General features: G+C 42.4%; 1 protein-coding gene across 2 annotated transcripts in view; it reads left to right on the forward strand.

Annotated features, from left to right (window-relative positions):
- Nucleotides 1-26,528, forward strand: part of spo11 (SPO11 initiator of meiotic double stranded breaks) — a 75,147-nt gene that overhangs the window by 43,012 nt on the left and 5,607 nt on the right. Inside the window, exons 8-12 of one of the 2 annotated variants that reach the window (XM_072556829.1) lie at nt 906-1,015; nt 7,278-7,377; nt 14,688-14,725; nt 18,841-18,917; nt 23,343-23,454. In XM_072556829.1, coding sequence (XP_072412930.1) covers nt 906-1,015; nt 7,278-7,377; nt 14,688-14,725; nt 18,841-18,917; nt 23,343-23,454 — 437 coding nt within the window. The remainder of the gene's footprint in view (nt 1-905; nt 1,016-7,277; nt 7,378-14,687; nt 14,726-18,840; nt 18,918-23,342; nt 23,455-26,528) is intronic. The other variant, XM_072556830.1, reaches the window with a different exon arrangement.

Raw genomic sequence — 26,528 nt, forward strand, 5'->3', positions numbered from 1 at the left:
ATCAGTTGGTGGCGTGGGCAGAAAAAAATGGCAGATGGAGTTCAATCCAGACAAATGTGAGGTGATGTGTTTTGGAAGATGAAGTACAGCAAGAAATAACACAGTGAATGGTAGAACCCTTAGGAGTATTTATATGCAGAGAGACGTGGGTGTGCAGGTCCACAGATCACTGAAGGTGGCAGCACAGGTAGATAACATAGTAAAAAAAGGCCTATGGCATGCTTGCCTTCATTGGAATCGGCATTGAGTATAAGGATAGACAATTTATGCTGCAGCTTTATTGAACTTTAGGCCACACTTGGAATATTGCATATAGTTCTGATCACCACACTACCAGAAGGATGTGGATGCTTTGGAGAGGGTACAGAAAAGGTTTACCAGGATGTTGCCTGGTGTGGGTGATTTCGGCTGTAAAATAAGGTTGAATAGACTGGGTTTGTTTGCACTGGAATGCGGGAGGTTGAGGGGCTACCTGATAAAAGTTTATAAGCTTGTGAATGGCATGATTAGAGTGGAAATTATGAGGCTTTTTCCCAGGGTGGAGGGGACAATTACTAGGGGACACAGATTCAAAGTACCAGGAGGGAAGTTGAAAAGACTTTTTCACATAAAGGGTAGTGAGTGCCTGGAATGTGCTGCCAGAGGCAGTGGGGGAAGCAGACACAGTTGCAGCATTCAAGAAGTATCTGGAGAAATCCATGAATAGGAATGGAATAGAGGGATACGGCTCCTGTAAGTGCAGACAGTTTTAATATGGAAGGACAAAATGTGTCAGCACAGCTTTGAAGGGCTGAAGGGCCTGTTCCTGTGCTGTATTTCTCTTTGTTTTAAGACAGGAATTGTAAGATTCATTTACTAATACTGCCTAAGAATAATTTGTCTGTTTATTCACCTTAAATTTAAAGATTTAAAATCTGCTGCTAAATTTGTGCTTGTAGTTGAAAAAGATGCCACCTTCCAGAGGTTATTGGACGATGACTTTTGCACCAAATTGTTCCCATGTATTATTATAACTGTAAGTGTCCTTTATTCACAATAAATTTGGCAGTTGTTGTTTCAGCACTCTTTGATTCATGTTTTTGAGTTTTATTAAGGGTGCTCATTCGCTTTTTATTTAACTGTTTATTGAAACTATACTAAAATGTGCATTTTAATCTCTGCAGACCAGACCATCCAAAAGAAATAACAGAATCAGTTATTACAAATGAACTCTTGTTAATTGCAATTGTGAGTCACTTAAAGTGCTAAGAAAGCTTGGAATATTGAGAAATGACTCATCTATTTTCCTCAAATGAGTCCTTTCTGCATAAAGAAAGAGAGAGAGAGACAGGAGGACATGCAATGTACTGAATGGAAAGTAGAAGTAAGCATGGAAGGAAATTATCTTGTGTATCCTTTGCATCTCTTAACTGGGTATAGCTGTGCTAGTGTTTGGCAGGAACAGTAATCTGAGATTCCTTTTTGAATCAGGTTGGTCTAACTCTATTTTGTCCTTCCTTAAAATAAAGCAAAAAATGTTAAGAGGCTGCCTCAAATTCGCATTTAATCAACAAAAAGTATCTGTATGGGTGCCAAAGTTAAAAATAAGTTGGTGCTGATATTATGATGGCCAGGTAGTCATTGGAGCAGTGCAGGCTGAGTTTTACATTGGGATGTTCCAGAATTCTTGACACAGCAGACTCTATGATAATTGCCCAGCACATTGAAACTTCCAATAGGCATTCCCCTTGTATATAGAATTGAAGTAGTCATAAATTTTGGAAGGATGTGATTCATTTTTGTTACCCAGGGCCAAGAGTAAGTTGGAAAACTTACTCTCATTCCTGAGTAACACCAGTACACACCCCAAGTCTCCCAGGTGAAATGCCCCCAGAGCCTTCAACAAGCTGGTCTCATGAATATGACCATTCCCTCTCCCATTAGAAGCCACTCCCCGCCTAGATCAACTTGACAGTCCCCAACTCCAGACCTACACACACACACACACTCACATTCCTCACCAACCCAGCCTGATTCAACATCCTTATTGGCCTGACCACAGTGCCAACACTTCTTTTCCCTGAGGCAACCCCAGCCTGACACAATCTGACATGACACAGCACCTCTAAACTCACATTCACTTAACTGGTATCCCATCCAAATAGCATTCAATTCATCTGGCACCCAACCCCCTCACCCAGCTGGCATCCAGCCACCTGGCAACTTATCTTCCTAGCACTTACCTCCTGACCCACTTGGCCAATCTACTTCACTCACTTAGCATTGTAGTTCCCTGGCCACTGGCACACTCCTCCCTCACTCACCTGGCACCCCACTCCCGTCATTCCATCTTAAACACAAATCCTTCACTCGCCTTACATTGTCACCATTTACAGGCACTGTCAAAATGGCTGGCTGTGCTTTAGGACATGTAAATCGCAAAAAACAGCACATTGACAGCGCATAAAGGAGCATGGTTTAAAGATTTTGTTCACTTTTGTACTCCTGAGTACATTTGTAACAGGAGGACTATGTTCAGAAATCCCCAGCTCACAAGTCGTCTGTAGGTAAGTAGGCATTATTTAGTCAGATCAGGGTTGAAAATCGGTTTCCATCCTGATCAGAATATCGAAGCCATTATGTGTTACCTGTATTTGAACAGGTGTTTGTGCATGTTACTGTCATGAAAATGTGAAGTTGTCTATTTTGGCAGGAAGCTGAAAATGTGTTGCTGGAAAAGCGCAGCAGGTCAGGCAGCATCCAAGGAACAGGAGAATTGACGTTTTGGGCATAAGCCCTTCTTCAGGAATCCTGAAGAAGGGCTTATGCCCGAAACGTCGGTTCTCCTGTTCTTTGGATGCTGCCTGACCTGCTGCGCTTTTCCAGCAACACATTTTCAGCTCTGATCTCCAGCATCTGCAGTCCTCACTTTCTCCTATTTTGGCAGGAAGATTGATAAAGAAGCATATTATCAAAATGGCAAGAGATTGCAGAGGATATGGGAGTCGTTGTGTGAATTGTAGAGGTTGCTATGTAGATACAGCAAGTAATTGGAAACGCAAATAGATGTTGCAGTTAATCATGCAAGGAATTGAATGCAAAAGTAAGATCGTTTTGCTTCAGCTGTACAGGGTACTGGTAAGACCACATCTAGAGTACTGTGTATAGTGTTAGTCACCTTATTTACAAAAGGATTGGAGGCAGTTGACTAGACTAATACATGCAATGGAGATATTTTCTTTTGAGGAAAGGTTGGACAGGCTGGGATTGTATCCACTGGAGTTTAGAAGAGTGAGAGGCAATTTGATTAAAACATTACTCCTTCACATCTACCAGATTTTATTTCCTCTTATGGCAGAGGTGTCACTGTTTAGAAATCAGGGGACAGTCCTTTAAAAGAAATAAGTGGTTAATATTACTTCTTTGTGACATTGTAAGTATTTGCCCCTCTCCCTGAAAAGGTGACGGAAGCAGATTCCTTGAATATTTCTAATGCAGAGGTGGATAGCTGCATGTTAAACAAGGGGGTGAAAGCTTATCAGGAGTTGGTATGAATATGTATTTGAAGCTCCAGTCAGATCAGACATGATCTTATTGAATGGTGGAGCAGGGCCAAGGAGTCGAATGGCCTACTGCTGCTACTGATTAATATGTTTGTAAGTCAAAATGTTATGTCTTTATAGTCTTCTGTTCTTGTGTCATCACTCATTCCTTCAAAAGATTTGTGATCTCAAATTGTTTACTACTCTCTTGTCAAAGGGCAAGATGGGGTCCATCTTAGATGATGATTCAAAGCAAACTTATTGCTTCAATTTGTTCTTTTTAACAGAAGACAATCATCCCACAGCCTGATTTCACAAGAAACCTGAGATAAACATTTGACCAAACATCAGTGCATTTATACATGCTACAGTGGGTACAAGTGGCCAGATTCCAAAGGATGAGGAGCACAGTACTTGAACAAAGAGCTTGTCCTAGGCCAGAGGTCATGGCTAGAGCCATTAACAAAGTTACCTCACCTACTTTTCACTTTTCCAATTCTTCTGGAGCATCAAGTATCACTGAAGATTGAGTTTCTAGTCTTGGTCACCGCTTCTTAATAGCTATCAAATTCAATGCAAATTCATTTACTTTTATCTGTGCATTGTCTGATTTATCTTGTTACAAATGCTGTATGCATTTGGATAAACAGCCTTAAGTTTTGACCATTATTACTCGGTGGTTAATTTATGCTGCATTCTTTATATATTTTCTTCCCATTCCTGTTAAACAGGGTAGAGAGACAGACCATGCTTTTCTTCCAGAAGCAGCAGAGACCCCAAACCATGTCAGCTTAGTCAGAGGTTGCCAGTCAGGTCAATGCAGTCTCAGCTGTCCAGAGGAGTGCACTGCAATGTTGGAAGGAGGTCAATGGCTTTCAGCACTCCTCCAGTGTAAATGCCAACATTTTCTCTTCAATGTCTTATGCTCAGTCTTTCTCTGTTCCTGCACACACACCAATTTTCATGTTCTACCACTCTCATCATTGCCTGCCACAATTTCCCTAACTCACTGTCAACCGCCCCAACCCTTGGCACCACTGTGAATACATAAAAGATGCAGTGAGTTCCTCCAAACTCAAGGTAGATCTCATCAGACTTCTTGCATGGTTCTGCCACGACTCCTGCCATAACACATCATTCAAGATCCTACAAGATACTGTTCCAAATACTTGGGATTCTTCTTAAAATCACCTTGATGGCCTTTATTTCAGAAATTGTCATTTGTATTTCTAGATTTTTTACTTCCTCTTTGTATACTCTTAATCACTAAGCAGTGTGTGACATCCTAAAGCCTGTCACTAACATGTAGTTACTTCAACCTTACTTAGACTCCTTGGAGCCACACTGGGTCAAATGCTGCTTGCAAAGTAAGGGCAGTCATTACCTCTGGAATTCAATTATTAGTAAATGTTGGATCAAGGTTGCAATGTGTACTGAGTGATTCTGCTGAAATGCAAGTTAAGCATCAAGTGGGCGGCACGGTGACACAGTGGTTAGCACTGCTGCCTCACAGCGCCAGAGACCCGGGTTCAATTCCCGCCTCAGGCGACTGACTGTGTGGAGTTTGCACATTCTCCCCGTGTCTGCGTGGGTACCCTCTGGGTGCTCTGGTTTCCTCCCACAATCCAAAGATGTGCAGGTCAGGTGAATTGGCCACACTAAATTGCCTGTAGTGTTAGGTGCAGGGGTAAATGTAGGGGAATGGGTCTGGGTGGGTATGCTTCGGCGGGTCGGTGTGGACTTGTTGGGCCGAAGGGCCTGTTTCCACACTGTAAGTAATCTAATCATCAATAAATGAGTAATTAGTGAGCACTAATGATTGAAACTAAGTTGATGAGTTGGTAATTATTGATGTTAGATTTGTTCTGATTCTCCCAGTTAGGGCATTACACCTTTCTTCTAAAAAGATTTTAAAGGGAAGCTCATTAATTACAGACCAGTACTTTGGTGGTGAGGAAACTTCTAAAATTAATCATTTGGGATAGAGTTAGTAGTCACATGGTGTGTTATTTCAGAAAAGCCAATATAGATTTGTTAAGAGAAAATCACATCAAATTAATTTTCTGGAGTTTTCTCAAGATGTAAGAAGGGTTGATAATGCATAGACTTCCAAATGGCTTTTGATACAGTGCCACACAACAGGCTTATGAAGAACATGGTGATTCATGGAATACTGTCGGACCAATGTAAATACAAAATTGGCTGTGGAATAGGAAATAGAGAGTAGTGGTTAATGGATTTTTTTCAGGCTGGAGAGTTTGTAGTGGAATTCCTCCGGGATTAGATCCAGGGTCTCCATTTTCCTGATAAATGAACAATTTAGATCTGGTGTGCAGGGGACAATTTCACAGCTCGCAGATGACACAAAACTTGTAAGAGCCATAAAATGTTAGGAGCACACAATAGACATTGGCACATTGACAGAGAGGTCACATAGGCGACGGATGAAGTGTGAGGAGATACTCTTTGATACTAAGAACATAGAGAGACTAGATTAGATTAAATTACTTACAGTGTGGAAACAGTCCTTTCGACCCAACAAGTCCACACCGACCTGCCACCCACGCAGACCCATTCCCCTACATTTACCCCTTCACCTAACACTATGGGCAATTTAGCGTGGCCAATTCACCTAACCTGCACATTTTTGGATTGTGGAAGGAAACCGGAGCACCCGGAGGAAACCCACGCAGACACAGGGAGAATGTGCAAACTCCACACAGAGTCGGCCGGGTCTCTGGCGCTGTGAGGCAGCAGCAGTGCTAACCACTGTGCCGCCCACAGTACAAAATAAAGAGGTATTTTAATGAGGTATGCAGAGCCATAAAGACCCTGATGTACATGTGCATAAATCATTAATGTTGGCAGAACAGGTAGAGAGTGATGTTAATAAAACAGAGTTTTATATGCTTTTTAATAGGGGCAAAGGCTACAAGAGAAGGGAGGTTATGCTGACCCTATGTAGGACACTGTTTAGATCTCAGAGTATTGTTTACAGTTCTGAGTGCGACATTTTAGGAAGAATGTGAAATGGATTGGAGAAAGTGCAGAAGAGGTTTACAAGAATGGTTCTGAGGATGGGAAACTTCAGCTATGAGGAATATTTGGAGAAATTGGTACAGTTTTCCTCCGAGGAGAAAGCTGTGGGGATGTTTGCTAGAAATTTGCAAAATCATGAGGTGTTTGAACAGAGTAGACAAGAAGAAACTATTCTCACATGTATAGGATCGAAAACCAGAGGGCATGGTTTTAAATTGTTTTGCAAAAATAGCAAATGTGAGGTGAGGAGGTAAATCGAAGCACTTGAGAGCATTTAAATATAAATGATGTGCAGGCTTATGGGGAAAAGGTGGGAGTTTGGCACAAAGTCAAAATGCTCAGAGAGCCAGTGCAGACAGGATGGGCCCTCTGCACCATAACAATTCTGTGATGTAGTTTGATGATTTAGAACGTTCATTTGGTAAATTTCCAATAGTGTTTTTGTCAAGTGTACGGGAACTTATTGGGCTGTGTTACATGTGAGATAGTGTTTTTTTAATGCTGACATTACTAGGGCAGCATTTAATTCCTCAGCATTCAACCCATAGCATTAGTGAAAACAAAGAAAACAAAATGAGAGTTTGGTGTATCATAATCAATTCATCAGAAAGAATAATGACAAATAAATTATTTGCAAAATGTTAGCCAAAGTCATCAATGAGATGTATTTGCATGTTTTTGTGTTTTTAACATTCTATTATCATGGCTGATTTTCAGGGGAAGGGAGTACCAGATCTAAGCACCAGACTGATGGTCCGGAAACTGTGGGACATTCTGCACATCCCAGCTTTTGCCCTTGTGGATGCTGACCCACATGGTAATTATTGTCTCAGAATAAGAAGCCAGATTTAACATAATTCAGTTAGTTATTTTTCAGAGCCTTTACTCCAGCTATCTCTCCTGCTCTCCTAAAGATATTGAGTCATGACAGATTGACTGGGCCAGGATTTCCCAGGGGGTTCACAGCTATAAGCGTGTGATGGGAGTCAGGGGAAGGCATTACGTTTGGTTTGGTTGAGGGAGTGTTTGCTCAGGGCATTAATCACACGTTTGGGCACAATATATCCCACAGAGTTTTGCCTAGATGCTGTATCTAAAGCTTTCCAAAGATTCCTGAAAAAGTTAAATTGTGCTACACCTTAACCAGCTTGGGGATAATTTTCTGTCACATTTTTGAATTGCTACAGCCTAGATGAGAGAGGGTGAATGGATTCCTTTCATTGTTCTACTCTACAAGCCACAACAAAGTTTGGATTTTGACAAGAGGGTGATATTGCCAATTATTAGATAGTATATGTCTCAGGATCAGGAATAGTGAGCCAAGTTTCTTAAATTAATAAAGAACCGATTTATTACAAAAATAACTTACTCAAGCAAAGACTATTAACAGAACTACTAAAGTGTGCAAATACACTCAACTACACTTCTTGAAAAGTAACAGACAAATACACACAAAAACCACCTCCAATCCTGAGTTTTTTAAAAAAATGAAAAATTCTGCTGAGCATTACCTTGAAGTACTTTGGCAAAGTAACAGTGAAGTTGAGAAAAGATTATCCATACTGCTGGTCATCAGTCATTGCTATTTGGCAGTGAGTTTCTTCATGGATCTATTATGATGTAATGAATCCCTTTTTCTGAAGACAATGTTGTAGATTCAGAACCTTAAAGAACCCTCCATCTGTGGTAATGAAGATGCAGTAGGGTTTTTAACTGAAACTTAAATGAGGGGATTCAGAGAAACAAAAGTATAGGGTGAGGGCTTTCACTACTGTGGCACGTTCTCTCTGACTGCCTGTGTTCAAAACCAATGTATTTTACCCCCCCTCAAACCAATTCATGTGATCTCTATAAAAGTGTCGACTTGGTGACTCCAATTATCTTCAGCTTGTCTTCTGTTTGAATGTATAATTTTTGCTGCAATAGCCAGTGTTCTTTACTTTGCAAAATATTCTTTTCAGAATGGTTTAAGATAGATTTATATGTCCAACCGATGGTATTATCAGTTCATGTTTGAGCTATCATTCATAACAGTATTTTTAATGCAATACAAACAAAATTCTGGTTGTTGTGGTTCTGTTCGCCGAGCTGGGAATTTGTGTTGCAGATGTTTCGTCCCCTGTCTAGGTGACATCCTCGGTGCTTGGGAGCCTCCTGTGAAGCGCTTCTGTGATGTTTCCTCCGGCATTTATAGTGGTTTGAATCTGCTGCTTCCGGTTGTCAGTTCCAGCTGTCTGTTGCAGTGGTCGGTATATTGGGTCCAGGTCGATGTGCTTATTGATTGAATCTGTGGATGAATGCCATGCCTCTAGGAATTCCCTGGCTGTTCTCTGTTTGGCTTGTCCTATAATAGTAGTGTTGTCCCAGTCGAATTCATGTTGCTTGTCATCTGCGTGTGTGGCTACTAAGGATAGCTGGTCGTGTCGTTTCGTGGCTAGTTGGTGTTCATGGATGCGGATCGTTAGCTGTCTTCCTGTTTGTCCTACATAGAGTTTTGTGCAGTCCTTACATGGGATTTTGTACACTACATTGGTTTTGCTCATGCTGGGTATCGGGTCCTTTGTTCTGGTGAGTTGTTGTCTGAGAGTGGCTGTTGATTTGTGTGCTGTTATGATGTAGTGTACAAAATCCCATGCAAAAACTCCACAAAACACTACATAGGACAAACAGGAAGACAGCAAACGATCCGCATCCATGAACACCAACTAGCCACGAAACGACATGACCAGCTATCCTTAGTAGCCACACACACAGATGACAAGCAACATGAATTCGACTGGGACAACACTACTATTATAGGACAAGCCAAACAGAGAACAGCCAGGGAATTCCTAGAGGCATGGCACTCATCCACAGATTCTATCAACAAACACATCGACCTGGACCCAATATACCGGCCACTGCAGTGAACAGCAGGAACTGACAACCGGAAGTGGCAGATTCAAACCACTATAAATACCAGAGGAAACATCACAGAAGCACTTCACAGGAGGCTCCCAAGCACTGAGGATGTCACCTAGACAGGGGACGAAACGTCGGCAACACAAATTCCCAGCTCGGCGAACAGAACCACAACAACGAGCACCCGAGCTACAAATCTGCTCACAAACTTTGAAAATTCTGGGTCTCAGTAGTTTCAATGCCCCATCACTGATTTATTGACATTGTTAAAAGGGTTCAACAATTTGCAGCAGTCTATTGATATGAACACTACACTTGTAATCCATAATCTCAGATTATGTTCCAGTTCAAATCCTGCCATAGCAGATGGGGAAGTTTGAATTCAATAAAAAATCTGGCTGCTTTGTCCTGGATGGTGTTAAGCTTCTTAAATGTTATGGGATTTGCACTCATCCAGGCAAATGCGGAGTATTCAATCACACTCCTGATTTATACCTTACAGATGGTGGACAGGCTCTGGTGGGATCAGGTGATGAGTTCCTTGCTGCAGTAATCCCAATCATTGAGTAATTCTTGTAATCACTGTATAGCTAGTTCAATTCAGTGCACCATCACTATGGTGCAATTTAGCATGTCCAAATCACCTGACCTGCACATCTTTGGACTGTGGGAGGAAACCGGACCACCCAGAGGAAATCCACACAGACACTGGGAGAACATGCACACTCCATGCTGACAGTCTCCTTGAGGCTGGAATTGAACCTGGGTCCCTGGCGCTGCGAGGCAACAGTGCTAACCACTGAGCCACCATGCCACCCCAGTCTCCTAAGCAGTCTCCTAACATTATTAGAAGAGCTGCAACTGCTGGAGCAGAGAATGGGTAGGCAGCAGGAACTATGCCCTTGATGTATGCCAGTACTCCCACCACCTGCTTGTCATCTAGGGTGCCAAAGAAATTGTGGTCTGACATAAATGCACAAATCAATATGTTACTTGAGCAAATAGTTTGTAACTAGAAAAAGTACAGGTGCTATGAATGCTAAAAATCTGAACTAAAATAGAATATTTTGGAAATACTCATTGTCTATGATGAAGAAAGGAGAGTTAGCAGACAGTATTTTATACTTTCCCCCATGGCGAATTTGGAGTCAGGAAGGTTAGGGTGGTTGCAGATGTGGATCCAGCCATCCACCCCAATTAAATTTGTAGGGGATGACCCATGGGCATATTGCTTGTGGCCTTTTGGACATGATCCCCTGATCAAAGGTAGGAGTAGGGCCTCTGAGATCAAAGCACTTGCCCTCGCTACCAACCCCCTCCACCCCTTCTCTGCACCCTCTACCCATCAAACCCCTCCTGTCATCACTTGTGTCAGTCTCAGTCTCTCCGTGTTCCCAGGCTTCCAACAGTTGCCATTGCCTTTGGTGCCATTGCTGAACAAAAGCGCTGCTAATCTCTGACCCTCAACTCTCTGGGAAGGGGAAGAAGCAGGCAGTGCAGGGTTCCCCTGTGGTCGTTCCCCTAAAAAATAAGTATACAGCTTTGGAAACTGTTGGGGGGGACAGCCTTGCAGGTGTAAGCTGCAGTGAAGGGGTCTGTGGCTCTGAGACTCAGAAGGAAAAGGGGGAGAGGAGGAGAGCGCTAGTTATAGGGGACTCTCTAGTTAGAGGGACGGACAGGCGGTTCTGTGGACATGGGCGAGACTCTCGGATGGTTTGTTGCCTCCCGGGTGCTAGGGTCCGAGACGTCTCGGACCGTGTCTTCAGAATCCTTAAGGGGGAGGGTGTGCAGCCAGAAGTCGTGGTACCCATTGGCACCAACGACATAGGTAGGAAGAGGGGTGGGGAGGTCATTCAAGAGCTCAAGGAGTTAGGCTGGAAGCTAAAAGCTAGGACAGACAGAGTCGTCATCTCTGGGTTGTTGCCGGTGCCACGTGACAGTGAGGCAAAGAATAGGGAGAGAGTGCAGTTGAACACGTGGCTGCAAGGATGGTGTAGGAGGGAGGGCTTCAGATATTTGGACAATTGGACTGCATTCTGGGGAAGGTGGGACCTGTATAAACAGGACGGGTTGCACCTGAACCAGAAGGGCACCAATATCCTGGGGGGTAGGTTTGCTAGCACTCTTCGGGGGGGTTTAAACTAATTTGGCAGGGGGATGGGATCCGGACTTGTAGTCCAGCAAGTAAGCTAGCTGTGTGTCAGGATGCCCAAGACTGTAGGGAGGCTGTGGAGAAGGTAGCACTGACAGGGACTACTTGCGGACACAGAGATGGGCTCAAGTGCGTATACTTCAACGCAAGGAGTATCAGAAATAAGGTGGGTGAACTTAAGGCGTGGATCAGTACCTGGGACTACGATGTTGTGGCCATCACGGAAATGTGGATAGATGAGGGACAGGAATGGCTGTTGGAGGTTCCTGGTTACAGATGTTTCAGTAAGATTAGGGAGGGTGGTAAAAAAGGAGGGGGGGTGGCATTGCTAATTAGAAATGGTATAACGGCTGCGGAAAGGAAGTTTGAGGGGGATCTGCCTCTGGAGGTAGTATGGGCTGAAATCAGAAATAGGAAAGGTGCAGTCACCTTGTTGGGTGTTTATTATAGGCCCCCGAATAGCAGCAGAGATGTGGAGAAACAGATTGGGAAACAGATTTTGGAAAGGTGCAGAAGCCACAGGGTCGTAGTCATGGGCGACTTCAACTTCCCAAATATTGATTGGAAGCTCTTTAGATCAAGTAGATTGGATGGGGCGGTGTTTGTGCAGTGTGTCCAGGAGGCTTTTCTAACGCAGTATGTAGAGTGTCCAACCAGAGGGGAGGCCATATTGGATTTGGTACTCGGTAATGAACCGGGACAAGTGGTGGGCTTGTTAGTGGGTGAACATTTTGGTGATGGTGACCACAATTCTGTGACTTTCACCTTGGTTATGGAGAGAGATAGGTGCGCACAACAAGGTAGATTTTACAATTGGGGGAAGGGAAATTACGATGCTGTAAGACAGGATTTGAGGAGCATACGTTGGGAGCATAGGCTATCAGGGAAGGATGTGGTGGAAATGTGGAACTTTTTCAAGGAGCAGATACGACGTGTCCTTGATATGTATGTACCTATCAGGCAGGAAAGAAATGGTCGTGTGAGGGAGCCTTGGTTGACGAGGGAGGTTGAATGTCTAGTAAAGAGGAAGAAGGAGGCTTACATAAGGTTGAGGAAACAGGGTTCAGACAGAGCAGTGGAGGGATACAGGATAGCCAGAAGGGACCTGAAGAAAGGGATTAGGAGAGCTAAGAGAGGGCATGAAAAATCCTTGGCGGATAGGATCAAGGATAACCCCAAGGCATTTTATGCGTATGTGAGAAACCTGAGAATGACGAGAACGAGAGTAGGCCCGATCAAGGACAGTAGTGGGGGACTGTGTATTGAGTCGGAAGAGATAGGAGAGGTCTTGAACAAGTACTTCTCTTCAGTATTTACGAACGAGAGGGACCGTATTGTTGAAGAGGAGAGTGTGAAACGGACTGTTAAGCTAGAAGAGATACCTGTTAGGAAGGAAGATGTGTTGGACATTTTGAACAACTTGAGGATAGACAAGTCCCCTGGGCCTGACGGGATATATCCTAGGATTATGTGGGAAGCAAGAGAGGAAATTGCAGTACCGTTGGCATTGATCTTCTCGTCTTCACTGGCAACGGGGGTGGTACCAGGGGACTGGAGAGTAGCGAATGTTGTGCCCCTGTTCAAAAAAGGGAATAGGGATAACCCCGGGAATTACAGGCCAGTTAGTCTTACTTCTGTGGTAGGCAAAGTAATGGAAAGGGTACTGAGGGATAGGATTTACGAGAATCTGGAAAGACACTGCTTGATTAGGGACAGCCAGCACGGATTTGTGAAGGGTAGGTCTTGCCTTACAAGTCTTATTGAATTCTTCGAGGAGGTGACCAAGCATGTGGATGAGGGTAGAGCAGTGGATGTAGTGTACATGGATTTTAGTAAGGCATTTGATAAGGTTCCCCATGGTAGGCTTATGCGGAAAGTCAGGAGGCATGGGATAGAGGGAAATTTGGCCAATTGGATAGAAAACTGGCTAACCGGTCGAAGTCAGAGAGTGGTGGTAGATGGTAAATATTCAGCCTGGAGCCCAGTTACAAGTGGAGTTCCGCAGGGTTCAGTTCTGGGTCCTCTGCTGTTTGTAATTTTTATTAATGACTTAGATGAGGGAGTCGAAGGGTGGGTCAGTAAATTTGCAGATGATACGAAGATAGGTGGAGTTGTGGACAGTGAGGAGGGCTGTTGTCGGATGCAGAGGGACTTAGATATGATGCAGAGCTGGGCTGAGGAGTGGCAGATGGAGTTCAACCCTGCCAAGTGTGAGGTTGTCCATTTCGGAAGAACAAATAAGAATGCGGAATACAGGGTTAATGGTAGGGTTCTTAGTCAGGTGGAGGAACAGAGGGATCTTGGGGTCTATGTACATAGATCTTTGAAGGTTGCCACTCAGGTGGATAGAGCTTGTAAGAAGGCCTATGGAGTATTATCGTTCATTAGCAGAGGGATTGAATTCAAGAGTCGTGAAGTGATGTTGCAGCTGTACAGGACTTTGGTTAGGCCACAGTTGGAGTACTGTGTGCAGTTCTGGTCGCCTCACTTTAGGAAAGATGTGGAAGCTTTGGAGAGGGTGCAGAGAAGATTTATCAGGATGTTGCCTGGAATGGAGAGTAGGTCGTACGAGGATAGGTTGAGAGTTCTCGGCCTTTTCTCGTTGGAACGGCGAAGGATGCGGGGTGACTTGATAGAGGTTTATAAGATGATCAGGGGAATAGATAGAGTAGACAGTCAGAAACTTTTTCCCCGGGTACAACAGAGTGTTACAAGGGGACATAAATTTAAGGTGAAGGGTGGAAGGTATAGGGGAGATGTCAGGGGTGGGTTCTTTACCCAGAGAATGGTGGGGGCATGGAATGCGCTGCCTGTGGGAGTGGTAGAGTCAGAATCATTGGCGACCTTTAAGCGGCATTTGGATAGGTACATGGATGGGTGCTTAATCTAGGTTAGAAGTTCGGCACAACCTCGTGGGCCGAAGGGCCTGTTCTGTGCTGTATTGTTCTATGTTCTATATTGTTCTATATCCATACACTGTATCAGATCTGTGACCTTTCCATGTGTTTTCTCTGGACCAGATGCCACTTAGCTGCTGAAATAATCTGTTTAATTCCTACTTTCGCTGTCTTCAGGCATTGAAATCATGTGTATCTACAAGTATGGTTCGAGGGTGAGTATGTTTATTTGAAATCTATGCATTGTGTTATTAGAATATCGTGATACAATATTGGGTAAAATATTCATCAGTGCTGATTGATGATCTGCAAAGTGGAATTTTTAATCTGTTCCAATGTAGATTCATAGATTCATGCAACATAGAAAAGGCCCTTCAATTCATTGAGTCTACATAACTACCACTAAAAGTGCACTGATTCCAATTTCCTGCACTTGTCCCATATCCTTGAATGTTGTGATAATGCGCTTCTGATTTGGTTATGTGTTTCTGCAAGTTTCCAGATATACTAGTTGCTTTCTCTCCACCCACAATCAGAACATACAAACATCTCTCTGCATAACGTACAGTGAGCATTTATTTTCTTTGTAGCCAATTTGGAGAAGATATTCAGAAATGTCACTGATTGGTTTATCAAATTTCATATCTGAACAGAAATTCTTTGTCACCTTCCTCTGCTTCTTTAACTCCTTTGTCAGGGGGAGTATCTGCGATTGAGACTAATCAATGGTAAATTCCTCTGCAGAGGTACAGCAGTGCAGTCACAGGACAGGCCCCAAAGACTCCCTGGATAGCAAGGCTGGCTGCCATGGTCCCCTGTGCCATAAATACAGAGATATGAGCAGGGTGACCACTGCATGGGAATACCTATACTTGCAGGGTACTGTATCTGTTAGAAGGCTGACTAGATCACAGTGCTGTCTGGAACATTTGGATAGATAAGAATTTTAAAATAATGAAATTGATTTATGCAATGTTTTATATACTATTAACATGAACTGTGAATTATATATACAGATGTCATCAGATTCTCACTAACGCTGTGAATACTGCAGTAGGTAGGCCTTCTAAATGTGCCAAATGAATTGGGAATTATATTGGCTTGATTTCCGTTCTGTAGCGGCTGAAGCTTTATCCTGTGCCAGAGGTGCATTCAGTCATCTACTATGGGATCTCTCAGCTGAATTACTATTAAATTAGGAAGTCCCTTTTGACAACCTCGTCCTGCATGGACTCTTTCATCACATTTCCTGGTGTGCCATGAAGCAAGACTGCTTTCCCCACCCACTTTTCCGTCTCCTTGGCCTTGATTCCCCTTACCCTTTTCATTCACTGTCTTTCTTTTCCTCCTCATCCTATTTTGCCTTCTTCCTCCTCCTCCAAAAACGTGGGCACTCCCTCATCCTCCTCCTCTTCAGGAACCACTGTCCTTAGATGCAGCACACAGCATGCAAAGGGTATCCAGGATAGTTTAGCAGGTGAGTATTCAAGAGCTCCACCAGAACAGTCAAGACTTCGAAATTTGCATTTTATCATGGCCATGACCTGCTTAGTGAAAGTCCTGGTGTAACACTGGCTGTCAATATCACTGAGCTGAGGTTTTGTCTGTGGATCCCAAATGGAGTATGAAGCTCTGTTTTCACAGGGTAGACATTGGTGACCAGAATCCATCCATGCAGTGAGAGTATAGGGTAGAATAACTGAGGTAGTCTTGACTTGAAGGATATAGAATTATCATGGTAACTTCCTGGAAAGCTGTGCAATAAATTGTTCATGTGGATGGAAACCTTCTGCACACTTACTGAATCGTACTCCCTGCTGGTGGTGAAGTAGTCTGAGTTCTCTGTTGGTGCCTTGATATGTCCGATCCACAACACTGTAAGATTGCTGGTAACTTACTTTGGAAATTAGCTACATCTATATAGAAGTTGATGAAGTCAGCACACTGTGGGAAGGCATCTCAACAGTATGGATACCTGACTGGGATATTCCACAAAGGTCAGCAGCAGAGCATTGAAGTCGTCAATGGCTGTGGTGGCTTTCAGTGTGACAGGTACAGCATGACAGTAGACTTAGGGACCAGGTCACCATTCAGAAAGAAGGTTGGTCACTATCTCACAGGACAGCCAAATTCTTCTCCTGTGCTAGCGTTTCACATTTCCAGGAGGGAAAACCATTACAGTGTATATGTATTGGTTATTCACTGATTCATCTCTTTAGCAATGGCCACTGAGACTTTGGCTATAGCCTAATTAATGGGGACCTTTCCTTGTAGCATTTTATCAGGGCCATGACCTGGTCAATGAATGTCCTGATGTAATGCTGGCTCGCATTATCACTTTGTGGATCCCTGAGTCAAGTTTGAAGCAAATTTTCAGAGGCTACTGCTGCTGTTCCTGGCTGGGCTGCTCATTTGTTTGTCCAGAATCATAGAATCCCTATAGTGTGGAAACAGACCCTTCACCCCATCCAGTCCACACTGACCCTCCAAAGAGTAGCCCACCCAGATCCATTCCCTACTACTCTACATTTACCCCTGACCTACACATCCCTGAACACTACGGGCAATTTAACATGGGCAATTCACCTAACCTGCACATCTTGGGATTGTGGGAGGAAACCAGAGCACACGGAGGAAACCCACACAGACACGGGGAGAATGCACAATCGCACTCTTGACTTCAGACAGAATGCAACTTGATCACAGGACATTCAATTTCTTGTGTTGGTCAATAGCATTGGGACTTTTGCATGTGGTACTCACCTGTCTGCTTTCAGAAGGGACAGTACAGCACAGTTTCTTTGTCTTGATACACCACTTGAGGGAATACATTCTAGGTTACAACAGTGATCTACACGTCACCAGTTCTAATTTCCTTGTTCGTTCTTCTTTCAATAATTCCTCTTCGATGACTCCTTGTAAGTCTGAAACTATTAAAAACATTCTTTCAGTATTTACCTTCTCAAAACTATCAGTTTTGAAAAGCTGTGTTCATATTTCCTTAACATGCTCCATTCCACAGGAAGTTCTGTTTTCAAGCATGTCTTCAAAGTCTTAGGGGCGGCATGGTGGCACAGTGGTTAGCACTGCTGCCTCACAGCGCCAGAGACCTGGGTTCAATTCCCACCTCAGGCGACTGTCTGTGTGGAGTTTGCACGTTCTCCCCGTGTCTGCATGGGTTTCCTCCGGGTGCTCCGGTTTCCTCCCACAGTCCAAAGATGTGCAGGTCAGGTGAATTGGCCATTCTAAATTGCCCGTAGTGTTAGGTAAGGGGTAAATGTAGGGGTATGGGTGGGTTGCGCTTCGGCGGGGCGGTGTGGACTTGTTGGGCCGAAGGGCCTGTTTCCACACTGTAAGTAATCTAATCTAATTCTCATCATGGTATAATATTCCCACTGACATTAAACTGTAAGTCCCATTGAAAATCAATATCACTTCTGCAGCTTTGTTTTCAGTGTCTCTAAATATAAAATTATGAACCAAAATTGAAATTGCTGGAAAAATTCAGCAAACTGACAGCATCTATAGAGAGAAAATAGAATTAACATTTTGGGTCGAATGACACTTCTTCAGAACATTTCAGGTCCACATCCTTCTTCCGATCATTGGTCCTAAACGTTAACTCTGTTTTCTCTTCACAGGTGCAGCAAGACCTCCTGAGTTTTTTTCAACAATTTCTGATTTTGTTTCTGACTTCCAGCATCTGCTGTTCTTTGAGGTTTCTCTTTTAAAAAATATGAAGCCCACTTGTGATTTTATAACCTTTCTTTCCCTGTAGTTTTCACTTCATGTTCTATTATTTATACCTTGCGAACTCTCTGCTCCTCCATTACATTAGAAATCATACTTCATAACGGCACAGTGGTTAGCACTGCTGCCTCACAGCGCCAGAGACCCGAGTTCATTTCCCGCCTCAGGTGACTGACTGTGTGGAGTTTGCACGTTCTCCTCATGTCTGCGTGGGTTTCCTCCGGGTGCTCCGGTTTCTTCCCACAGTCCAAAAATGTGCAGGTTAGGTGAATTGGCTATGCTAAATTGCCCGTAGTGTTAGGTAAAGGGGTAAATATAGGAGAATGGGTCTGGGTGGTTGCGGGTCGGTGTGGACTTGTTGGGCCGAAGGGCCATTTTCCACTTCTTTTCAGTTCGAAAGAGGCAATATATTAGATCAAAAAGTTAACTTTGTTTCTCTCTCCACAGATGATGCTAGCCCTGCTGAGTTTCTCCAGAACTTTGTTTTTATTTCACGTTTCCAGCATCACAGTATTTTGCTTTTTATCTTCAGACAAATGTTTGTTATAGAAATGTTAATGCCATTATCTTTCCATACCAGTCTATGTCCTTTGATGCTCACAGTCTGACTGTTCCCATTATTAGTTGGTTGGGTTTGCTTCCGTCTGATATTCAAAGGTTAGTAGTGTGATTAAAATGCAGGTCTGTTTGTTTTTGTGCAGTAACCAATATTCTTATTAGGCTAATACAGGCGTGTGGTTTTCAGATCATTTTTATGTATTCTTTTATTTCCAAGAGAAACTTAGCCTCATCTGTATTAGAAGGATGTTGTTTTGTGAGAATCTTAGTGGAATGGCATTATGTCGTCATTTTCACAAAAATAGAAAATGTGTTGTTCACATCAGTAGTAACAAAGTTATTTGACAATTATTTTAATGTCATTCATTAACTAACATTAGCGAGCAGAATATTGTCATCAGATAAAACATGCATTCTTTCCCACATGGTGTAATCAATGGAGAAATATGTGGGGCTGAATTTTGCTGTTGAATCTTCTACCCTTTACACTATCAGAAACTTTCCTTGCTGACCTCTTACAACCATGCCCTTACCAAGTATTACCATATACAAAACCACTAAATCATATAGTAATGATGATAAGTCTTGAAATGCTTGTGAATGAAGCAGCTGTTGAGCAATCTGCTTTAGAAAGTTCTTTTGCTCTTATAACCTTAATAAAATTTCTGTTGCCTGATTTGACATATCCAGCTTGGGTTAAAAGACTCTGTTTCACACAATTTTTATTTTGGAGAGGGGAGGGGATTGTCAGGATAGACCTAGGCATATCAACCCTGGAATCTGAATGTAGATGGCCACAGGATAGGCAAGTCCAAGGTGTGCTAGTTAGAAGGTCCAGAAGCTGTTAGACTCTCAAACCAAAATTAAACAGGCAGACCTTTGAAATGCAATGAGAATCTCTAATGTACACAGTTTAAAAGATAAATGTAAGTTTCAATCTAAACGGCTTTCTTAATTTAGATCTTCATGTCTAATCTGGTAACTCAGATCAGGAAATGTTATTGGTTTAAAATTCCTCAGCTTTAGTCCCAGGGTATGAGAGAGAACTGTTAACTGATCCTGTTAACCCCAGCATCCTATAAAGTCAAAAGGTGGTAGAGTTTCAAGGCAAGTTGATGAGAAGGCCTACACTGGTTTTTACTTCTTCCACTTTATATTCAAGATTGTTATGTGCTCTAGCTCTCACCCTCCACACTTCCTCATCTAATTTTTGTGCCCTTTATGCTGACTAACCATTATGTACAGATAATGAGCTGTAAAAAAACAATGGGCTGTCTTGAAATCCCTGAGAAAATAAGGCCAATTAGAAATCTGATTAAAACTATCTGCTACCTTATAAAACTGCAGTCAGACAGTGCCATTTATGCTAACAAGAACAAACATTTTACATCACTTCACATTCCTTAATATTGTCCAAATAACCACATGTTGGGAAAGAAAATCAAGGAGTGTGGGGTTTGCACATTCTGTCCATGTCTGCTTGGTTTTACTCCCAAAGTCCAAAGATGTGCAGGTTAGGTGGATTGGTCGTGCTAAATTGCCCCTGGTGTCCAGGGATGTATAAGTTAGGTGGATTAGCTATGGGAAATGCAGGGTTACAGGGCTAGGGTACCGAGGTTAGTATGGGTGGGATGCTTTTTAGAGTGTCATTGTGGACTTATTGGGTTGAATGACCTGTTTCCAAACTGTACGAATTCTGATTTTGAATTCATAAAGATATCAATGAATCAAAGCCAACCCTTTGCCCCAAATGAAAACAGATCTCTTTTGAACTCATCCATCCATGAGGTTTGGCCTTCGTATTGAGGTAATTTCATCAACAGAAATAGATGGCCAAATATCTGTTTCTCCACATGACCTCATTATTAAGAATATGTGACTGAAATCCAAGACACTCAATTTGATTAACTCAACAGGAGACTGTTTAGAATTTGAGGAGGGGGTTGTTAATTTTGATTGGTATTGTTATGAGGTTATAATAAGTTATACTTTGGTGTGTTTTATCAATGTCTGTTTATTTGAAGAATTCTAAGAGATAGTATACACTTAGTGGTGGGGTCTTAGGGAGTAGTGGTGAACAAAGAGATCTTGGGGTGCCGGTTCACAATTCCTTGAAGGTGGAATGAGTACGGGATACTGAAGATGATATTTGGTACACTTGCTTTTCTTGGTCAGTGCATTGGGATATCGTGTTGCAGCTGTGCAGGACATTGGTCAGGCCACTTTTGGAATACTGTGTTCGGTGCTGGTCTCCCTGCTGTGGGAAAGATGTTGTTAAACTTGAAAGAGTGTAGAAAAGATTGACAAGGATGTTGCCATGCTTGGTGGGTTTGAGCTATAAGGAGAGGCTGAATAGGCTGGGACTATTTTCCCTGGAGTGTCAGAGGCTAAAAGGGTGACCTTACCGAGACATATAAAATCATGAGGGGCATGAATAGGGTGCATAGCAAAGGCCTTTTTCCCAGAGTAGGGGAGTCCAAAACTAGAGGGCATAGGTTTAAAGTGAGAGGGGAAAGATTTAAAAGAGAAGCTTTTTCATGCAGAGTTTGGTGTATGTCCGGAATGAGCTGCCAGAGGAAGTGTTGGAGGCTGATACAATTACAGCATTTAAAAGGATCTGGACGGGTACGTAAATAGGGAGGGTTTGGAGGGATATGCACCAAATGCTGGCAAATGGGACTAGATTAATATAAGATATCTAGTTGGCATGGATGAGTTGGACCAAAGGGCCTGTTTCCATGCTGTACAATGCTGATTCTATGACTATTTTCTACCCCTAACTGACTGACTGACAATTGCAGGGGCTGGGAAAATTCAGTCCAGTTTGGGTGCAGCAGTTGCTTGATTTTGCCAAATGCGTCAAAATTACTAAGAGGCTAATTACTGCTGATGAACAAATGAAGGAAAAGGATGATCGAAGTGGAAAACCGCTTATGTGTATGAAAGTGGAGTGACCCTCTCAATGAGTCCATTCACGCTGCTTCCGAAAAATGACTATAGTATCCAAGAAAACTTACTATTTTCAATTATTATGTTCCCACTTCCAAATAAACTTGTTCATCTAGGAGTTCAATTTCATGTGTAAACACTCAAATATTTGTTATGACGGAGTTAGGTAGGGCAAACCAATCCCTTTCTGTGACCTATTCCTCCACTGGTCATAACAAATTTTGAATTGCAAAAAGGAAATGATAGATTCCAAATTCAAATAAATATTAATATATAGTTCATACTGTATATAGTTCAGTTTTATAACATGTCAACCAGGCTGCTTTAATAACAAATGAATAACTAATTTATTGGAGACGACGCTGATTTAAACTGTTCAACCTATACAACTACCTTTCTTGGAAGAAAAATCACATACAAAGACAAACACACACACATACTCACACAAAATCTTCAAGTCTGGGGAGAAAAAAATACTTGAAGTAACCATTAAATTCAGAGAAATGAATTATTCATGGATTGTCCAATGTTGGTCTGCAGCTGAAGTCGGTTTGTACAGACTCTCAGGGTTTCTTCCAGAATCAGGTCTAGCTGGCTGATCTCTTTTTGTCTGAAGACAGTAGAGTTAATTCAGATTTCTTCACTTCCAATTACTCTTTATGCCCAGGGAATTTGCAACTTACACATTTTTGTTGAGGGGAATTTCAGAGAGGTGGAAACAAAGTGCAAAGGCTGTTGCTCAGGCAAGATTCTCACTATCTGTATTCAAATCCAAATGCTTTTTCACCCAAACTGGCTCTCCCTGAAGGAATTGTAGACACAGTGACTCCAATTGCGCAGTGTCTGTTTTTGAAAATGCAAAATTTTCCTGCTGTCACCAGTCTCTTTTGCTTTATAAAGTGTTTTTTTTCCAAAATGTCCATGAAAGTATATGTCCAGTGAATGATAGCTGATAGCATCTTAATAACAACATAAAAAGCAATTTAAAAGTGGGGTATTGCTAAAAGATCAAATACACTTGATCACTGATAGAACACACTTGATTGCAGACATTCGACCCTTTTGCATACACTGAACAAATGGTCACATTTATCATTTTAATAAACAATGTTTTGCATCTAATATCAGATTCTGACAATAATCCAACGTAATTTGTGACATCCTATGCTTGTCAGACTAATTTTTCATTTCATAAATTACAAGTGATATTCATATTAGAAACTAAATGGGGCAGCATGGTGGCTCACCACTGCGTCACAATGCCAGTGACCCAGGTTCGATTCCTGCCTCGGGCAACTGTCTGTGTGGAGTTTGCATGTTCTCCCCATATCTGCATGGGTTTCCTCTGGGTGCTCTGATTTCCTCCCACAATCTAGATGAATTGGCCATGCTAAATTGCCCATAGAGTTAGGTGCATTAGTCAGGGGTAAATATAGGGTAGGGGAATGGGTCTGGGTGTGTTACTCTTCAGAGGGTCGGTGTGGACTTGTTGGGCCGAAGAGCCTGTTTCCATACTGTAGGGAATCTAATCTAAATGTCGATCAAATGTGCTTTCCTTGTATATGTTGTTTCCAGATTAAATATACCAAAAGAAGTTTTAATTCCCCTTACTAACAATGATATGCGAAAGTTGAGCAAGCTGCAGAAGAGACCCTATGTTAACTGTCAACCCCTCTGGAAGAAAGAGGTAAGATTAATTAGTTGCTTATGCAGTAATACATAAGTAATAATTTTGCTGATAATACAAAATGACAAAGTGTGGTCAGGTTGTACAAACAAATGTGTGGAACACAAGACCATGAGATGTAAGAGCAGAAGCAGGCCGTTCACCTTATCGGGTCTACTCTGCCATTCATGGCTGCGAATCCTCAGTTTCGTTTTCCTGCCTTTTCCCCATTCAGCCCCTCGATCCTGTTCAGCTGTTCAATGAGATTGTGACAAATTTGTAGTCTAACTCCATATACCTGCCTTTGCCCCATATTCCTTAATACCTTTTCTTAATAAAAATGTATCTGTCTCAAATTAAAAATTAACAGTTGATCTAGCATCCCCTGTTGTTAGTGGAAGAGAGTTCCAAACATATACCACCTTGTGAGCATAGAAGTGATTTCTAATGTCTCTCCTGAACTGTCTGACCCTAGTCATAGAGTCATAGAGATGTACAGCACGGAAACAGACCCTTCGGTCCAACTCGTCCATGCCGACCAGATATCCCAATCCAATCTAATCCCACCTGCCAGCACCTGGCCCATATCCCTCCAAACCCTTCCTGTTCATGTACCCAGATGCCTTTTAAATGTAGCAATTGCACCAGCCTCCACCACTTCCTCTGGCAGCTCATTCTATATACGTACCACTTTCTGCGTGAAAAAGTTGCCCCTTAGGTCTCTTTTATATCTTTTCCCCTCTCACCCTAACCCTATGCCCTCTAGTTCTGGACTCACCCAGCCCAGGGAAAAAAAACTTTGTCTATTTATCCTGTCCATGCCCCTCATGATTTTATAAACCTTTATAAAGTAACCCCTCAGCCTCCAATGCTCCAGGAAAAACAGCTCCAGCCTGTTCAGCCTCTCCCTGTAGCTCAAACCCTCCAACCCTGGCAACATCCTTGTCAGTCTTTTCTGAACCTTTTCAAGTTTCACAACATCTTTCCGATAGGAAGACCAGAATTGCACGCTATATTCCAACAGTGGCCTAACCAATTTCCTGTACAGCCGCAATATGATCTCCCAATTCCTGTACTCAATACTCTGACTGATAAAGGAAAGCATACCAAACGCCTTCTTCACTATCCTATCTACCTGCGACTCCACTTTCAAGTAGCTATGAACCTGCACTCTGAGGTCTCTTTCTTCAGCAACAATCCCTAGGATCTTACCATTAAGTGTATAAAGTGTCTGTAGTTCCCGAATCTTCAATTAATGAACATAGTTTATCTTTATCTACCCTATCTTTTCCTGTTAATATCTTGAAGACTTTGATCAGATTGTCCATTAACTCTTGAAATTCTTGAGAGAACAGGCGTAATTTGTATGATCTCTACTCATATCTTAACCCTGTAGTCCAGGTATGATTCTTGTAAACCTACATAATACCCCTTCAAAGGGCTTACCTTCTGAAGTATGGTGTGGACAGTGGTGCCTAGTTCTGTTCACAGTACTCCAAGTGGGGTCTAACTCGTTTTTTTTAACTGCATAACTTCTGTGTCCTTATATTCCAGTCCTCTAGAAATAAAAACTAGCATTCCATTAGCTTTCTTGATTATTTTCTATCCCTGTTTGTGGTATTTTAAAGATCAATGTACCTCAACCCCAGGTCATTGAACTTGGATGCTAGCTTTTTGTGATTCGTGGACAAACATAAGAACTAGGAGCGGGAGTAGGCCATCTGGCCCTTCGAGTCTTCTCCACCATTCAGTAAGATCATGACTGATCTTTTTGTGGACTCAGCCGCACTTACCCATCCTCTCACTGTATCGCTTAATTCCTTTATTGTTCAAAAGAATCTATCTTAGCTTTAAAAATGTTTACTGAAGTAGCTTAAACTATTACTCTAGGCAGGGAATTCCGTAGATTTTCATATCTCTGGGTGAAGAAATTCCTTCTCAATTCGGTCCTAAATCTGCTCCCCCTAATTTTGAGTCTAAGCCTTCTTGGCCTAGGTTCACCTACCAGTGGAAACTTTCCTCTGCAAAGTTCCACAGTCCTCTGCACACTTTGCTCTTTCACTCATCTTAGTGTCATTTGTAAACTTTGACATACTGCACATGGTTTCCAACTCCAAATCATCTATATAAATTCTGAATAATTGCGGTCTCAACACTGATCCCTGAGGCACACCACCGGTTACTGATTTGCCAACCAGAATAGCACTCATTTATCCTCACTCTTTGCTTCCTGTTAGTCAACCAATCCTCTATCCATGCTAATATTTTTACCATAATGCCATGCATCTTTATCTTATGCAGCAGTCTCTTGTGCGGCACCTTTTTGAAGGCATTTTGGAAATCTTGGAACATCACATCAACTGGGTCTCCGTTGTCCACCTTGTTCGTAATGTCATCATAGAATTCGAAAGATTTGTCAAGCATGACGTGTCCTTCATGGACCCATGCTGCACCTGCCCAATGGAACAATTTCTATCTAGATGCCTTGCTATTTCTTCCTTGCTAATAGCCTCAAGAAACTTTCCCACCATAGAAGTTAAGCTAACCAGTCTATAATTCCCCATCTTTTGTCTGCCACCCTTTTTAAATGGTGATGTCACATTTACTGTTTTCCTATCTGCTGGAACTACCCCAGAATTCAGAGAATTTTGGAAAATTACCACAAGTGCACTTGCTATTTTTCCTGCCATCTCTTTTAGTACCCTGGGATGCATTCCATCAGGGCCAGGAGACTTATCTGTCCTTAGCTCCATTGGCATGCCCAACAATGCCTCGTCCATGATAATGATTGCTTCCATGTCCTCATCTACCTTCAATTTCTTTGTCAATTACTGGCATGTTATTAGTGTCCTCCACTGTGAAAACCAACACAAAATACCTGTTCAATGCCTCAGTCATTTCATCATCTCCCATAACTAAATTTCCCTTCTCATCCTCTAAAGGACCAATGTTTACTTTAGCCACTCTTTTTTGTTTGATATATTTATAGAAACTCGTTCTATCTGTCTTTATATTCTGTGCTAGTTTTTTCTCATGTTCTCTCTTACTTTATTGCTCTTTTTGTTGCTTTCTGTTGACCTTTAAAGCTTTCCCAA

Source organism: Chiloscyllium punctatum, chromosome 37 (genome assembly GCF_047496795.1).
Source record: "Chiloscyllium punctatum isolate Juve2018m chromosome 37, sChiPun1.3, whole genome shotgun sequence".
Lineage (NCBI taxonomy): Eukaryota > Metazoa > Chordata > Chondrichthyes > Orectolobiformes > Hemiscylliidae > Chiloscyllium > Chiloscyllium punctatum.